General features: G+C 46.9%; 1 protein-coding gene across 1 annotated transcript in view; it reads left to right on the top strand.

Moving 5' to 3' along the window:
• ALG8 (ALG8 alpha-1,3-glucosyltransferase) overlaps window positions 1–16,633 on the top strand; it is a 29,535-nt gene continuing 12,902 nt past the window's right edge. The window contains exons 1-6 of the mRNA XM_053313021.1: window positions 1–156; window positions 5,783–5,861; window positions 9,617–9,810; window positions 12,428–12,537; window positions 12,909–12,976; window positions 14,520–14,646. Of these exons, the coding sequence (XP_053168996.1) occupies window positions 62–156; window positions 5,783–5,861; window positions 9,617–9,810; window positions 12,428–12,537; window positions 12,909–12,976; window positions 14,520–14,646 (673 nt within the window). The 5' untranslated portion in view covers window positions 1–61. The remainder of the gene's footprint in view (window positions 157–5,782; window positions 5,862–9,616; window positions 9,811–12,427; window positions 12,538–12,908; window positions 12,977–14,519; window positions 14,647–16,633) is intronic.

Below are 16,633 nucleotides of genomic sequence, written 5' to 3'. Positions count from 1 at the left end.
CTCCGGCGCAGGCGCAGTGTCATCAGCCCTGTCACACGGGCTCGGAGAGAAGCGGGCTGTCATGGCGGCGCACGGAGGCGCGGGGAGAGGAGCAGGCTTGTTCCTGGCTTTGGCCTTTGGCGTCACGCTGCTCAAATTGCTCCTCATACCGACCTAGTAAGGAATATTTCTGTCTGTTACGTCTACATTGTCTGACAGAGAAAGCGAGAGAAAGGGCGAAACCGCTTCTCACTTCCGCCTTTAATGGTCCGGCTGTTCCCAATGCGGTGTTCCCCTCCCTCTGCTCCTTTGCGGCTGTTCTCATGGGCTCGCCCGCCCCCCCACACACACTCTGTTTAAACCAGGCTTCTAAGCGCGGCTTTTCTCTCCTGCTCCATTGGTTCTTTTTAATTCTCCTGCAGGATTAATTCTGCCTTCCCATTGCAATCATGAAACCGCATATCCCCGCCCGCCTTTGCGCATGAATTGAACGGCTAATGAAACAAATGCTAATAGAATGTTTGATGATATTAATGTCTAGTCACAGCAATATCTTATTTTTATTTTTTAACGAGGAAACAGCCTTTTTCGTGTCTTTGCTCCTGTACCCGTCGGCACAACCTGAAAGTAGTTTTGCATTTACCTATGCTCCTGTCTCTGTTTACCAGGGATAGTCCTGATGTCCAAGCCACCTAATGGCGCAGTGGGGAAATGACTTGCCTAGCAAGCAAGAGGTTGAGGGTTCGAATCCCTGCTGGTATCGGGCAGCAGCGATATAGGAAGATGCTGAAAGGCATCTAGAGCAGGGCTTACATAGGAAGCTGCCTTATAGGGAGCCAGACCATTGGTCTATCTCACTCAGTGTTGTCTTCACAGACTGGCAGTGGCTTCTCCAAGGTTGCAGGCAGGGAGCTTGGAACCTTCTGCTTTTCCCAGAGCGGCTTCATCCCCTGAGGGGAATATCTTCCAGTGCTCACACATCAAGTCTCCCTTTCATATGCAACCAGGGCAGACCCTGCTTAGCTAAGGGGACAAGTCATGCTTGCTACCGCATCTTGCTCAGTATTGTACACAGACTGATCAAGGGCCTAGAGCACCTTTCTTATGAGGCAAGACTACAACACTTGGGGCTATTTAGTTTAGAAAAAAAGATGACTGCGGGGGAGACATGATAGAGGTCTATAAAATCATGCATGGTGAGGAGAAAGTGGATAGAGAGAAATTCTTCTCCCTCTCCTATAACACTAGAACCAGGGGTCATCCCATGAAACTGATTGCCAGGAAATCTAGGACCAACAAACAGAAGTACTTTTTCACACAACGCATAATCAACTTGTGGAATTCTCTGCCACAAGATGTGGTGACAGCCAACAACCTGGATGGCTTTAAGAGGGGTTTGGATAATTTCATGGAGGAGAGGTCTATTGACGGCTACTAGTTGGAGGGCTGTAAGCCATCTCCAGCCTTGGGGACGGGGTGCCTCTGAGTACCAGTTGCGAGGGAGTAACAGCAGGAGAGAGGGCAGGCCCTCAACTCCTGCCTGTGGCTTCCAGCGGCATCTGGTGGGCCACTGTGCAAAACGGGATGCTGGACTAGATGGGCCTTGGGCCTGATCCAGCAGGGCTGTTCTTATGTTATGTTCATCTCCAAGGTTGCAGGTCAGAGTTCTCAGCCTTGTGTCTGCAAATGTTGGGCTACAGCTCCCAGGGTCTTTGGCCATTGTGACTGGGTATTATGGGAATTGTAGCCCAGCATCTGGGGATCACCAGCTCTAGAAACTTAAATATCTGAGCAGAATATGGGTGCATCTTGTCTTAGATGCACACCTGTGTATATGTGTGCATGCATGTATATTGCCATGCTGCGGTCCTCCATTTTGATCTGTTGATAGGCTTGAAGGACAACTGTGTATTTTCCCAGTGTATCTTGTCACCTAAACACACACCACCCCTTCTTGGCTTCTAAAACTAAGCAAGGCAGGCAGCTGAAGAGAAAGTGAATACAGCAAGTGGAGCGCAGCCTGTAGTACCCAAGTATGATATAAGGTGTGGAGTAATGATTGGCATGACCTGTGTAACGGTTAAAGGTTCTGAAACCTTGTCCGCAATGCAGCAGCTTTCTTTCTATAAATGTGTTTCAGTGTGTATAGTTCTATTACATCTTTTAAAATTACTGCCCCAAGGGGTGCAGTGAGCAATAATGGAATGTCTTTGTCCTGACTGATTGATTAAGTGCCGTCAAGTCTATGTCGACTCTTAGCGACCACATAGATAGATTCTCTCCAAGAGGATCTGTCTTCAACTTGCCCTTTAAACTCTCTCAGTGGTGCATTCATTGCTGTCGTCATCGAGTCCATCCACCTTGCTGCTGGTCGTCCTCTTCTTCTCTTTTCTTCAACTTTCCCCAGCAATATGGACTTCTCAAGGGAGCTGAGTTTTCGCATAATGTGTCCGAAGTAAGATAGTTTGAGCCTGGTCATTTGTGCCTCGAGTGAAAATTCTGGATTGATTTGTTCTATGATCCATTTATTTGTTTTCCTAGCTGTCCATGGTATCCTCAAAAGTCTCCTCCGGCACAACCTGAAATTAGTTTTGCATTTACCTATCAACAGCATCAGTACTTTTTCTATCTTGCTTCTTCAAAGTCCAGCTTCCGCATCCATAGAGTGTCACGGGGAAAACCATTGTCCGGGGAAAAACCTGTTGTCTTTGTCCTACAGCATACCAAATAAATGATACATTCGTTGATGAATGTTCCAAACACATTTAGTGCTCTTCTTAAAACATAGAAATTGTGCCAGTTCTGAACTGTCAACAGCAGATAGTTCCTTGACCTCTTGAAGGAGACTTTCCACTTAACTTTGGGGAAACTGATATAAGAGTGATAGCAACTGTCAGCTTTGCAGGAAGCATCCCTTTGCCCAGCTCCGACTTTGATGTCAGTCTCTGCTGGGGTAGGGTCTCTGATCATAAATAGTGGGGTGGAAATAAGGGGGAAGGTTTTATCTTACTTCTAATTCTCTGCAAGAACCGCTTCTGAAGCTTCTCTTTCAATGAAAGCAAACCCTACCCTGGCTGACATGTTGGCCATGAGGATGGGGGTCCAACCCTCCCCCCCCCTAAAAAACAACAACACCACAGTGTAATGCTGAACTAATGGGGACTGTGTAAGGGATTTGGTGCGGTTCATGGAGGAGAAGTGGTCTTGGGGCGGGGGAGAGGGAGAAAGAGAGAGGTGTCTTAGGCTTCCCTGCAGCACCTCCTGCAAGCGTCCATTAAGTTTAATAATGCAGGAGAAGGGAGCTCTGTCAAAGTACAGAAATCTATTGCTGTTTCTGGAGAAATGGGCACACTGTCAAGTCACACTTTGCTTCTGTTGTTAGAGTTGCCATCGCCAAGGAGGCAGAGGCTGGCTTGCATGCAAAGTTTTCATCTCGCCGGACCAGTATAATTAGGGTGCAGTTCTTGACTGAGCCCAATTGCAAACTTGACAGCTGCCTCGCAGGCAGGGGCGGATTAATCCTTTGGCCGCTCCCAAATCCTTTGGCCGCTCCCAATCCTTTGGCTTCTCCCAGGGAGCCAAAGATTTGCCGCCCCAAGGGCAAGAGTAAAGGGGCTTGGTGGGGAGGGAAACTTAACAGTGTGTTTTTTTAATGTTGAAAAATGCCGCTGTGTGGCGGCGGAGGCTCTGCCCGGCTCCTATCATCACAGGAGATGAGGTTGGGCACTGGAGGACAGTGGTGAAAGAGGTCCTCCCTCAAGCCCGGCTTACTCGCAAATGACACAGAGTGGGCAGTTTGGGGCCTCGGTGCATGTGCACACATGCGCAAAGGCCTGAAATTGCCCGCTCTGTGTCATTTGCGAGTAATCCGGGCTTGAGGGAGGACCTCTTTTGCTGCCATCTCTGCTGGGATGGCAAAGACAGTGATGGCAAAGACAGTGATCACTCAAGTCCGGCTTACTCGCAAATGTCACCGAGCGGGCAGTTTCCGCTTCATTGTATGCGCATGCGCAAAGGCCTGAAATCGCCCGCTCTGTGTCATTTGCGAGTAAGCCAGGCTTGAGGGAGGACCTCTTTCGCCGCCGTCCTCCAGTGCCCGACTTCACCTCCTGTGATGATAAGAGCTGGGCAGAGCCTCCGCCACTACACCGTGACGTATTTAAAGGTAGAAAAAAAGAATTACGTTTCTCTCCAGATGCCGCTCCCCAAGATTTGCCGCCGTAGGCGGCTGCCTATATTGCCTGTGCTGTAATCCTCCATTGCTTGCACAGTGTCTCCTCTCAAAAGTCAGGATAATGTGGCAGCAGGTTGCCTCTGACGTGTCCTGACCTTTTGACACCTGGGCACAAGAGCTGAACTGCACACTCGCCTAAAGGTGTTCCAAGGATGTGTGCTTAAAACGAGACACTTCTTTGTTGCAAAGTGCAGCTCGGATGACTTTCTGAGGCAGAAATGGCTCTATTGGGAAGTATTAAGCCCCTATCTCACCATGCACTGTACTGCTAATCAGGATCTCCCCCCCCCGCGCCCATCACTTTCTTGTGATGGAGGAGACACCTCCAGTTTTAATCGTGCCTCTTAAAAACACATTTAGGCGAATTATCCTATTGCATTAGGAGATGCAAAGGGGAACAGTGTTTCTGTGCCATTGAAATCTGTGTAGAATTTTGGCAGATTGTTTTGGCAGCTTGTTTTGCCATGCAGAGGTGAAAAATGCTGAACCCACCTGCCCACCCCCAAGCCCCCTCTCTTACATGGCTGTTAATACAGGGACTCCATTCTCCTTTGCACCAGGATATGCTCTGCGACACCGCAGAGTACCACTCTGAGAATTTGGACTATTCCCTTGTGGCTTAGCTGTGTGAGTTTTCTGTCTTGCACATCTGTCTTTGTTTTCTAAAATGAGAGATGCAAGTGTTCACAGTGGTGATGGTAGACTAATGCCTAAGACATATATATTTTAACCTGGCAGAAGTGGCTTCTGCTCGTGGGATTCACACATGATTTATTTTTATTTTTATTTTTATTTTATTTTTATTTTTATTTTTTATTTTTTAAATTGAATTTATATGCCGCCTAACATTGAAATCTCTAGGCGGTGTACAGAATTAAAACATAATATAATATAAAACATTTAAAATTAATAAAAATAATAGATAAAAACACATTAAAATTTAAAAATTAGCGGATTTTAAATTAGGCGTTAACGATAGCAGAGTTTGTAGTTACCTTGACCACTACGAAAGCAAACCCCCAGCCCACCCCTGCTTCTGTACAACTTTCATGCCTCCTTTTGGGTGAGTGTTTGAGGATAACGGCTGGAATGGTAGGCTAGTTCTCATGACCATAAACTGGATAGGACAGGCGTCCTACTTGCTGCTCTACTCGGTTTCAGGAGCTGAGTAAAAAAAAAAATTCTGATTTTTTTTATGGTGTGTGAGTAAAAACCTGGGGGGGGAGGGAAGTGATGGAGAGCCTCATGCTGGTTAGGACAGCTTTTCCTCCTACCCCATTAAACAGCTGGGTACAGGTGCTGGGTAGGTCAATAGCATCCTACCCAGGGCAAGGCTCCCACAGGATCACCTCCCCCCATCCCTGCAACACACACCTGAGCTTTTACTTGCACGCGATAAAAAATCAGCCCTGCAGGCACTTGTCCTACCCGGTTTATGGTCATGAGAACCAGCTTGGCCTCTCAAAAGCAAAGCTGAGAGTCTCTCTCATTGCACCATCACATTTGGGGTAAAATTGCCCTGTGGCGTGCTATCCTTGCATCCAGTTACTAATCGCTCATTTCTTGTAGTCATTCCACAGATTTTGAAGTGCACAGAAACTGGCTCGCCGTCACCCACAGCTTACCGGTCTCTCGGTGGTATTACGAGGTAAGCATGCGGCTGTATTGCTTGTAGAGAAAGGGCCATGGCTTCCTTGGTTCTCGGACTAGAGAGAGTGTAGTATGGAATTCTATATATGGACCACGGCCCAAGTGCAGCCCGTCACTCGCCACATCTCCTAGACTGGAAAACATCCTCCTCTGAAACACTGGAGAGTTGCTGCCAGTCAGTACAGACAGTAATGAGCTAGATGAACCAATGGTCTGACTCGGTGTAAGGTCGGACCCCACCCCTTTGCTATGCAGGGTCTGCCCTGGTTGCATTTTAATGGGAGACTCCATGTATGAGCACTGTAAGATATTCCCCTTGGGGGACGGAGCCACTCTGGGAAGAGCATCTGCATGCAGAAGGTTGCACGTTCCCTACCTGGCATCTCCAAGACAGAGATATATAGAGGCTCCTGCCTGCAACCTTGGAGGACATAGGAACATAGGATGCTGCCATATACTGAGCCAGACCATTGGTCTATCTAAACATAAGAACAGCCCTGCTGGATCAGGCCCACGGCCCATCTAGTCCAGCATCCTGTTTCACACAGTGGCCCACCAGATGCCGCTGGAAGCCACAGACAGGAGTTGAGGGCGTGTCCTCTCTCCTGCCATTACTCCCCTGCAACTGGCTAGCTCAGTATTGTCTTCACAGACTGGCAGCAGCTTCTCCAGGGTTGCAGGCAAGAATCTCTCTCAGCCCTATCTTGGAGATGCTGCCAGGGAGGGAACTTGAAACCTTCTGCTCTTCCCAGAGCGGCTCCATCCCCTGAGGAGAATATCTTACAGTGCTCACACTTTTAGTCTCCCTTTCATATGCAACCAGGGCAGACCCTGCTTAGCTAAGGGGACAAGTCATGCTTGCTACCACAAGACCAGCTCTCCTCCTCATTCCGCCGCTGCCAGTCTGGGTAGACAATGCTGAGCTAGGTGGACCAATGGTCTGACTCAGTATAAGGTAGCTTCTTATGTTCCTACGTGGGTTTTAGAGTTGCCTATTCTCCAGGATTATTTTGGAGTCCCCAGGAATCAACATCAGTCTCCAAGTGGCTCTTGAAAGCAATCTGGGAGTCTTTAATGGTTTGATATTGTGGGGTGGAGTGGGGGGAAATCTCCAGGGATAGCTTCAGTCAGAGTTGGCAACTCTAATTCTACCTAGGAAGCTGCCTTACACATATCGCTATGAATATGTATTGCAGCCTTGCAGGGTGGCTTATGTTGGGGCTTGACAAATTCCAGGTGCCAGGGAGTCCTGGTCAGTGTTCCTTCTAACAGGGATTCCCAGATGCTGTTGACTACACCTCCCAGCATCCCCAGCTGCAGTGGCCTTTGGCTGGGGATTATGAGAGTTGTAGTCCACAACATCTGGGAATCCCTCTTAGAGGGAACACTGCTCCTGGTGCCTAGAAATTTGAATATAAAATTTAATAGAATTGTTATTTGTCCAAGGCAGCCCTGTTTCTGTTCTACTTGTATAGGGGGCAAAGAGAAGCCCATTTACCTTGACCATACACAATGTTCATCACAAAGTCCAGTAGTTTTTGTCTAGGGGCCATTGTTTGGCTCCTACGTTTTGGGGCGGGTTCCTGGATGGCAAGTGTCATATGATGCACATTGGGACAAAGAACCCCAACTTCAAGTATACACTGATGGGATCTGAGCTGTCGGTGACTGACCAGGAGAGGGATCCTGGGGTGGTGGTGGACAGCTAACTGAAAGTGTCAACTCAATGTGTGGCAGCTGTGAAAAAGGCAAATTCCATGCTAGGGATCATTAGGAAGGGGATTGACAATAAAACTGCTAATATTATAATGCCCTTATACAAAACTATGGTGCGACCACACTTGGAGTACTGCGTACAATTCTGGTCACCACATCTAAAAAAGGACATTGTAGAACTGGAAAAGGTGCAGAAGAGGGCAACTAAGGTGATCAGGAGCCTAGAGCACCTTTCTTATGAGGCAAGACTATAACACCTGGGGCTATTTAGTTTAGAAAAAAGACAACTGCAGGGATACATGATAGAGGTCTGTAGAATCATGCATGGTGTGGAGAAAGTGGAGAGAGAGAAATTCTTCTCCCTCTCACATAACACTAGAACCAGGGGTCATCCCATGAAAATGATTGCCGGTAAATCTAGGACTAAAAAACGGAAGTACCTTTTTACACAACGCATAGTCCACTTGTGGAATTCTCTGCCACAGGTTGTGGTGACAGCCAACAACTTGGATGGCTTTAAGAGGGGTTTAGATAACTTCATGGAGGAGAGGTCTATCAATGGCTACTAGTCGGAGGGCTGTGGGCCACCTCCAGCCTCAAAGGTAGGATGCCTCTGAGTACCAGTTGCAGGGGAGTAACAGCAGGAGGGAGGGCAGGCCCTCAACTCCTGCCTGTGGCTTCCAGCGGCATCTGGTGGACCACTGTGTGAAACAGGATGCTGGACTAGACGGGCTTCCTTGGGCCTGATCCAGCAGGGCTGTTCTTATATTCTTATGTTCTTATCCAAAGAAAATTTGCCAAGGCCTGCCTTAAGTGCTGCTTTCCTAAGAGAAACCTTGTTAGTGCAGCTTAGTCAAAGAAATAGGAAGTGTCGGAAAGCAACCAAGACTGAAATAACAAGCGCGGCGTATTACCGGGTCTTTCAAACAAAGGACAAAAAAGGGGGGAAATCCTGGGCAAGTGGAATTTGCCAGCACCTATGAAGTGTGGGAAGTAAAAATGTTGTTTATATAGCATCATCTTTAAATAGAATGACAAAACAGGTCTGTGCTCTGAAGACTTGCAGTCTAAAAGAGGCACAAGGGAGACAGCAGAAGAAGGTGAGAGAAGTGGATGCAGGAAAAAGGCTGTGGAAGAATCTGCAGTCCTTGGTCTCATGGGAGCATGCTTGGATTTTCTCCTCTGCTAAGCAGGGTCTGCCTTGGTTTGCATTTGTATGGAAGACTACATGTCAGCGCCATAAAAGATCCACCTTAGGCTTAGGGGATCAGGCCATAGCTCAGTGGAAGAACATCAGCATACTTCCATGCAGAAGGTCTCAGGTTTACTCTCCGGTGTCTCTAGGTAGGACTGGGAAGGACTCCTGCCCACAAGCTTGGAGAGCCGCTGCCAGTCCGTGCAGACAGTTCTGAGCAAGATGGATCAATGGGCTGACTGTATAAGGCAGCTTCCTATGTTCCATGGGTACGTGGGTTTAGTTACAAGTGTGTGTACTTGGGCTTAGTAAGAGAGAAAAGGGCAGAGTCGCCTGAGGCTGTGGCTTTTCAAGGTCTCGGGCAGAGGTCTTTCCAACTCCTGTGCCTGAGATTCTTTAACTAGGGATTAAACCTGTGACTTCTTGCATTCTCTCTGTTGGGTTACAGATACAACGGATATTTATATATCGCTTTTCAGCAAAAGTTCCCAAAGTTGTTTACATAGATATAAATAAATAAAATGGCTCCCTGTCCCCAAAGGGTTCACAATCTAAAAAAGAAACATAAAGTAGACACCAGCAACAGCCACTGGAGGGATGCTGTGCTGGGGATGGATAGGGCCAGTTGCTGTCCCCCTGCTAAATGTAAGGGAATTACCACTTTTAAAAGGTGCCTCTTCACTCAGCTAGTAGGCAAAAAATTTGTAGTTATGCTCATCCACACATGCAAGCCATTATCAGATACTGAATGTATTGAGCAATGAATGTTCATGTGTATTTTTAAGACTTCCCAGCGATGGGCTACTATGTTGTCCTCTATATTCTATATTATTTACTTTCAGGCAACGTCTGAGTGGACCTTGGACTACCCTCCCTTCTTTGCTTGGTTCGAATATGGGCTTTCGCATGTTGCTAAATACTTTGACAAAGAGATGCTGGTGGTCCAGAATCTCAATTATGCCAGCCATGCCACTGTTCTCTTCCAGAGGCTCTCAGTCATCTTTTCAGATGTGCTCTTTATCTACGCCGTTCGTGAGTACGTTGGTGTGCTCTTATTTCAGTACACTTTGTTGTCTGGTGGGAATAAAAGGGGAGATAAGAGAATGTTGTTGTCTCTGTGTCTTCAGCAGTCAGTCAGAGAGTCTCGGCAAGGAATGGATGAAAGTGTAGATGGAATTGTCATTCCTTCTTCTGCCCTTGACTTGATTGCTGTTCTACTTTGTAGGGCAGGGGTTCTCAGACTTGGGTCCCCAGAGCAGTGTTCCCTCTAATTTTTATCATCAGTGAGCGGAAAGAGTTTTGTTCTGGGTGGCAGTATCAAGGCAGTGTGTGCACATCTCTCTCTCTCTCTCTTTCTCTCTCTCTCTCTCTCTCTCTCTCTCTCTCTCTCTCTCTCTCTCTCTCTCTCTCTCTCAATGCAAAAGTCTTTTCTCTCCTGCCCCCAGGCACCCACCTCGACATTCTGCCAGTCTCTCTGGGCTGCCGGCAGGAGCTGCTGCCTCCCGTCCTCCTCTGGCTCCCTCTGCAGATCTCGATGGAAGTCTCATGAGATCTGCGGCTGGAACTGGAGGAGGAAGCGGTGGCCTGGCTGGGGAGAGGGGAATGAGACAATGTTTCCTGGCTGGGGAGGGGGGAAACAGGGTGCCTGGCAGTGGGGCAGTGGTGGTGGGAGTAGTAGAGAGTAGTGTGTGCCCGCCAGAAACAGCTGCGCGGGGGCCTGGGGTTGGGCGCACACACACACCTTAGAGGGAACAGTGCCCCAGATGTTGCTGGACGGCAGCTCCCATCTTCCCTTAGGCCACTGTGGCTGAGTAAGATGGGAGTTGTCGTCCAGCAACAACATTTGAGGACCCAAGTTTGAGAACCCATGATGATGATGATGATGATTTAACACATTTATATACTGCCCACTACCAAAGTCTCTTGGCGGTTTACAACAACAAAACAAAACCAAAAATTTCACACATTTAAAACATAAAATTTGAAGTTAAAATTCAACTAAAACTTGAACTGAAAGCTTGGCTGAAGAGATGTCTTTAGATTGTTTCCTAAAAGCCTTCAGGAATGGAGCAGCTCTAACCTTGGCAGGAAGTGTGTTCCACAGCCTTGCGGGCAACTACAGAGAAAGCACACACTTTTGAGTCGCCACCAGATGATCCAGTGGCACCCTCAGACGAGCCTCCCCTGATTGTCTTAAGAGGCAGCAGGGTTGCCCCTGATGTAGGGGCAATTGTATATACTTGGCATGCTAAGGGATCTCTACTCTCAGGACTGGAGGAAACCTCATGTCTGAGACTGTGGAGCGCTAGAACAGACCGTGGTTCTGGGCTAGAGGGATGTGCAAGGTGGATCTGTATGTTCGCTCTTATGGACACTCTACAAAATAATTGTAGTTCAACAGTACATATTTTTTGGAAAGACACTTTTCCTCAGTGCTGCATTTTAAATATTCTATCAAAGCTACAGTTTCTTCTGAGCTTTCAAGGAGAGGGCAAGTTAGAAATCTAAACTAAAAAGCGCCCCCCCCCCCAAGCCCTCTTATTATTTTATTTTCTCTGGATCTGTTTTATTATTATTTACATTTTATATCCTGCTCTTCCTCCAAGGAGCCCAGAGCCCACTACATACCTGAGTTTCTCTTTCACAACAACCCTGTGAAGTAAGTTAGGCTGAGAGAGAAGTGACTGGCCCAGAGTCACCCAGCTAGTATCATGGCTGAATGGGGATTTGAACTCGGGTCTCCCTGGTTCTAGTCCGGCACTCTAGCCACTACACCACGCTGGCTACACCACGCTGGCCACTACGCCATGCTAGGAACCAGACAATGGACACTTGAGAAAATTACTGGATTTAGTGATAGACATTATGGAAGGAGAAGGGTAAATGGGCTTCTCTTTACAAGTAACATATCTAGAACAGAAACAGGGCTACTTGGGACAAATAAAGATTTTATTTAATAGCACTGCCTGCCTTTGAATAACCTAGTCTAGATGCCGTGTCTAAGCTTCTAGGTGCAATGGCTCCCTTACTATGACCACACCCATTCCGTGTAATATACAGTACTCTTCCAAGGGGTCCCCAAATATGATCACCAATGGCAACCAGAGGTTTAACCACCAACCAGCTGGAAAAGGCTCCAGTGTGCCCTGGAGTATATTCTGGAACAACTTTTATTTATTTCTAAGCTACCAGCAGCACTGAGAGGAGGTGTGTGCTTCTTCCAAGATGGTGCTGTGCTGTGTCTTGTGCTGGGATGCCGTATTGGTGTTGTGGGCAGCGGGGAGAGAGGAAGGGTTGCTACCAAGACACAGGCATGCACATTACTCACCACTTCTCCTCTGTTAAAACCTCTTCAGTGGACAGTGGGTACAATAGGGATATATGTACTATGGCCCTTGTGAACAGATCACACTTTCGGAGCTACTAGGCATGATGGTTGGCTACCGAGTCAGGTCAAATTTCATGAGCTTCTGACTTCTTACAAATGTGGTTCTTGTTTTTAAAAAGAAATTTAAAAAAGGCTGGGAAGATGGAGGAAATTGTGTAGTTTTCCATAAACTGTCTGTGATCTGTAAAAGTCTTGTGTGTAGAAGACAAGGTGAGATCACTCGGTTTTTTTGTGTCTCAACTTCTCTCTCTCTTTTTCTTTTCAGGTGCTGCAGGTGTATTAATGGGAAGCGAGGTGGAAAAGAACCTCTGGAAACCTCTCCATTTGTTCTTGCAGTTCTTCTCTTATGGAACTTTGGCCTCTTAATTGTGGACCGTATCCCTCTAGTTTACTTACTAACAGAAACCAAGTCAAGCTGTGTTAAGAACAGGATAAAATATTGATCAGATGCTAATGAGAACCAGATTTGCAGAATTTCTGACTAGTTTGATTTATTCCTGGAGCTTGGAGGAGTAAAGTTTAAAATGTTGCTTTCAGCCTTGGGTCCCCAAATGTTGTTGGACTACAGCTCCCATCATCCCCCACCACAGTGGCCTTAGCCAACATCCTCTGGTTACCCAAGGTCGAGAACCCCAGAATTAGGAGACCCAGTCGATCCATTTCTTCATTACTGTCTTAGACCAGCTAGCCTAAGGGACTCACTTTCATTTCCCTAACGTGGAATTCCTTCCTTGACTCAAATTCAGATATTCACTTTCAGTACAATGGCTTCCTGTCCGGCTTCATGCTGCTTTCTATTGCTCGTGTATTCCAGGTAAGGCATAAGCAGTCCTGAAGAAGTAAGCCATACTTGGGCCCCATTATAAGCAGAGGTTGGTACAGACGTGGCTCTCAGTCACTGCTAAGAGAAATTGTGAGTGGGCAGCAGGATCATTTACCCTGCTCAGGAGCACGTCCCATCTTCCTGCCTGAACATCAGTTAAGTGCCAGTAAGCAGGGAGATCATGTCAGCACCTCAAGAGTTCTGTATCGGGTGGTACCAACATATAATAAATAAAATATGCTTTTGAATACTGACGGATGTTTCATTGAAAGTCCTTTATGTTTTGGCCAGAAAGGCCATCTGTAGGGGCAACTCTGAAACACACAAGCCAGTGCGGTGTAGTGGTTAGAGTGTTGGACTAGGACCAGGGAGACCCGAGTTCCAATCTCCATTCAGCCATGAAACTCACTGGGTGACTCTGGGCCAGTCGCTTCTCTCTCAGCCTAACCTACTTCACAGGGTTGTTGTGAGGATAAACATAACAATGTATTCCACTCTGGGATCCTTGGAGGAAAAGGAAATAAATAAATTAAATAAATAAATAAATAAATAATTAAATAAAACCAATTAACATGTTTTAAAAGCGAGAAGGGACCACCACAGTGACATTCTTCATGAAACTTGAATACACATCACATACAAAATGATGTAGAAAAATCTTCTAAAATTAACACCATTTTTAAAAGAGGCAACAGCCAGGTGTTCCTTGAGAGAGGGTTATATATTCATTCCTTTTAAGAGAGACTGTTGCAGTTGGAGTTAGGCTAACAAAGAGTGTTTTTATCGAAGATCTCTTGGAAGGTTTTCAAGTAAATATAAGTGTTTTATTTTAGATTTTTATTTCCTACATTGTTGGGTATGTAGTGTGTATTCAGGTTTCATGAAAAATATAATTGTGGTGGTTCCTTCACTCTTTTAAAATGGTGTCAATTGTTTTGATGTGTGTGTGAGAGAGTTGCACATGAGGAAGGCCTTTTTGGCCAAAATGCATTGGGTTTTCAGTGAAACATTCATAAGCATCTTGAGACGCCATCTCTTCTTCGGTAGATGCTTCCTGTTTGTTTGCATTTCCTTAATGTCCATTAAGCCGGGGTAGGCCATCTATTGCAGCTGGGGATGATGGGAGTTGTAGTTCAGTGACAGCTGGAGAGCCAGTGTTGCCTACCCCTGCGATAAGCAAGATATCAGCACCAACACTTAACCTAAAATTTGAAACAAACTTTAAACCTTGGCTTCAGATTTCCAGCATCCCCAGTTGAAAAGAATCATGAGTAAGAGGACTGGGAAACGCATCTGGTGCATAAGCTGCTGCCAGTCAGAGTAGATAATACAGGGCTAGATGGGCCAGTGGTCTGACTCTGTATAAAGCAGCTTCGTATGGTTCCTTGCCCATCTTCTCTACATTGATGCTTGCTCTGTAGAAATCTTAGTTTGTAAATATCGTCTCTCTGTTTTGTTAGCTTGTTGATGCATTATTCCCTTGAACAGTCACCTGTTCTTCCTCCATCCCTACCCCTCTGGCCACCTTTTCCAGAAAAGGCACTTGACAGGAGCGTTCCTCTTCGCCATCCTCCTGCACTTCAAGCACATCTACCTCTACATCGCCCCGGCTTATGGCGTGTACCTGCTTCGATCCTATTGCTTCACTGCAAACAATCCAGGCATGTTGTTGATGGTTCCATAACCTTTGGGGGCAGAGGGAGAGCTGCCCCCCCCCCCCGCCAAGCTGGGGATGCCTGCATTCTAACAGCAGCGGCATTGGCAGGGAAACCCGTGCTTCTCCCACAAGGTTTCCTGACTTTGCCAAGAGGCAGAATGCCAACGGGCCCACCTGATCAGTCTAATGGAAGGGGTTCTGTTTCATTTTGTGTGTCGTTGGCGTCGGGGATCAATAGAGCAGCCAGCCCACCCCAGGTTTTGTGCAAGCTTTTTGCTCTTCCTTGGGATCGACTGAGATAGAATCTGTCCACAGAATAACTAGTTTGTGCATCTCGTCCAGATGATAAGCAAGCAGCCTTTGCTTTCTCTGATATCCCAGAGAGACTCTGGTTTTTGGATGTTTCTCTTTGCTTTTGAGACGGATCAGTGGAGTCACACAGTGTATCCTTTCTTTCTGGGATTATCAGAAAAGCGGCTTCTTGCTTCATTGGTTTAGTGTGTGAGCAAAAACATAGAAGTGTAAGAAGTAGACAGAACAGACATTGGAGAACAAGCAGATACTCTGTTGAAAGCTTGAGTCTTGTTGTATGGATACTGCTGCAGCATCAGTGTATGTGACGCTCAGTAGGGTTTCCTAACAGCAACAAAAATATGCCCCAGTCACTGAGGAGCTTGGAGTGTAAAATTACCTGTGAGGACAGGGAAGGCGAGAGGCGAGGGATGACTTCTGGCAAACACACTTACAAATACCTACAGTTAGGGATGTGCATAAAACCGGTTCTCCCGGTTCGGTTCGGATCCGAACCGGGTCCGAACCGGACCAGGGTGGTTCGGTTTTGGTTTTGCCGAACCACCCCCCCAGTTCGGTTCGGATCCGAACCGGTTCGGATCCGAACCGAACCGGTTCGGATCTCAAAAAATAGCTGGTTTGAAAGGGGACCTTGTGTTCTACCTGCCACCCAAATTTCAAGTCGATTGGACCTTCCTCTGATTTTTGGCGATTTTTTTAAGTTTTAGTGACTTTGGGGCAGTTCGGGGGCATAGCATGGGATCTGGGCAAAAGGAGTGGGGTGGGGTGGTAGTGCCTAATGGGTGGAGGCTACCACCCCAATTTCAAGGGGTTTGGACAAAGGGCTGATTTTTTGAGAATTTTTGAAGTTTTAGTGACTTTGGGGCAGTTTGGGGGCAGAAAGTGGATCTGCCCCAAAATAGTGGAGTGGGGTGGGGTGGTAGTGCCTAATGGGTGGAGGCTACCACCCCAATTTCAGGGGGATTGGGCAGAGGGCTGATTTTTTGAGAATTTTTGAAGTTTGGGTGTCTTTGGGGCAGATTGGGGGCAGAAAGTGGATCTGCCCCAAAGGAGTGGGGTGGGCTGGTAGATAGTGCCTAATGGGTGGAGGCTACCACCCATCCCCAATTTAAGAGTGATTGGGCAGAGGGGTGAATTATGGTGAATAGAAAAGGTGTGAATTCTCATTCTATCATAGCAAATGAGATATTTTTCAATTAAACAACTCTCATGACCCCACTTTCACTTTTTCACACTTTCCTTTACTATGAATAATATGAGGAAGTAATCAATTTAGCACACTTCACCTTATGAAGACAAACCTCATACAAATAAATTCACCATAATTCACCCCTCTGCCCAATCACTCTTAAATTGGGGATGGGTGGTAGCCTCCACCCATTAGGCACTATCTACCAGCCCACCCCACTCCTTTGGGGCAGATCCACTTTCTGCCCCCAATCTGCCCCAAAGACACCCAAACTTCAAAAATTCTCAAAAAATCACCCCTTTGTCCAAACCCCCTGAAATTGGGGTGGTAGCCTCCACCCATTAGGCACTACCACCACACCCCACTATTCTGCCCCAGCCCCCACTTTCTGCCCCAATATGCCCCAATCTGCCCCAAAGACATGAAATTTTCAGAAATTTACCAAAAATCAGCCCTTTGCCCAATCCCCCTGAAATTGGGGTGGTAGCCT

Source organism: Hemicordylus capensis, chromosome 3, assembly GCF_027244095.1.
Source record: "Hemicordylus capensis ecotype Gifberg chromosome 3, rHemCap1.1.pri, whole genome shotgun sequence".
NCBI lineage: Eukaryota > Metazoa > Chordata > Lepidosauria > Squamata > Cordylidae > Hemicordylus > Hemicordylus capensis.
Note: the sequence above shows the minus strand (reverse complement) of the source record. Positions and strands in the feature narration are given on the sequence as shown.